Source organism: Perkinsus marinus (genome assembly GCF_000006405.1).
Source record: "Perkinsus marinus ATCC 50983 genomic scaffold scf_1104296954542, whole genome shotgun sequence".
Taxonomy (NCBI): domain Eukaryota; phylum Perkinsozoa; order Perkinsida; family Perkinsidae; genus Perkinsus; species Perkinsus marinus.
Genome location: NW_003208092.1, coordinates 1 through 534, shown reverse-complemented (window position 1 = coordinate 534; position 534 = coordinate 1). Strand labels below are relative to the sequence as shown.

General features: G+C 56.6%; 1 protein-coding gene across 1 annotated transcript; it reads left to right on the top strand.

Moving 5' to 3' along the window:
- Positions 1-236: 236 nt before the first annotated feature.
- Pmar_PMAR025700 (hypothetical protein) lies at positions 237-458 on the top strand (the record flags this gene model as incomplete). Its single annotated transcript, XM_002776058.1, has 1 exon — positions 237-458. A coding segment is annotated over one exon (222 nt), but the record flags the coding sequence as incomplete, so codon positions are not given.
- Positions 459-534: the final 76 nt, after the last annotated feature.

Sequence of the window (534 nt, the reverse complement as noted above, 5' to 3'; positions counted from 1 at the left end):
ATGGCATGCGGGGAGGCGACCACTGCCAAGAGTACACTGGTGCTCGCATGGGAGGGATAGAAGCTGCCGGAGAGGACTTTGGTCCAAACGGCTTAAGCAAAGCCTTTGATCGCAAGCGCGACATGAGCTGAACTCCCTCCGGTGAAGGAGCGTCTCTCAGTTCAATATCACTCTGTTGAGTTGCGGAGGGGAATGTGTCGCCCTCAGAATATTTGCCCCCCCTTTGTTTGCCAATCATGGCCGGAATCGTCCAACCCGACGAGGCTGCTCGTGTGGATGCGGAGGCAATGGTCGCTGCGGAACAAGATCAAGAGGTTGGAGATGTTGAGCATGATGAACTCGCCGAGGCCGCCGCCGAGCTCCTGGCCAGCCTCCCACTCAAAGCTGCGGACTTCCTACGCAACAATGCGAGCCTGGCTGCGCAAAAGGACGTTGCAGCGTGCCTCACCAAAAATGGGGTGACGAATGGAATACTACTCCAAGACTTGGATAAGTCCGTGTGCAAGACACTTGCCCGGGATCTCACCGATGAAG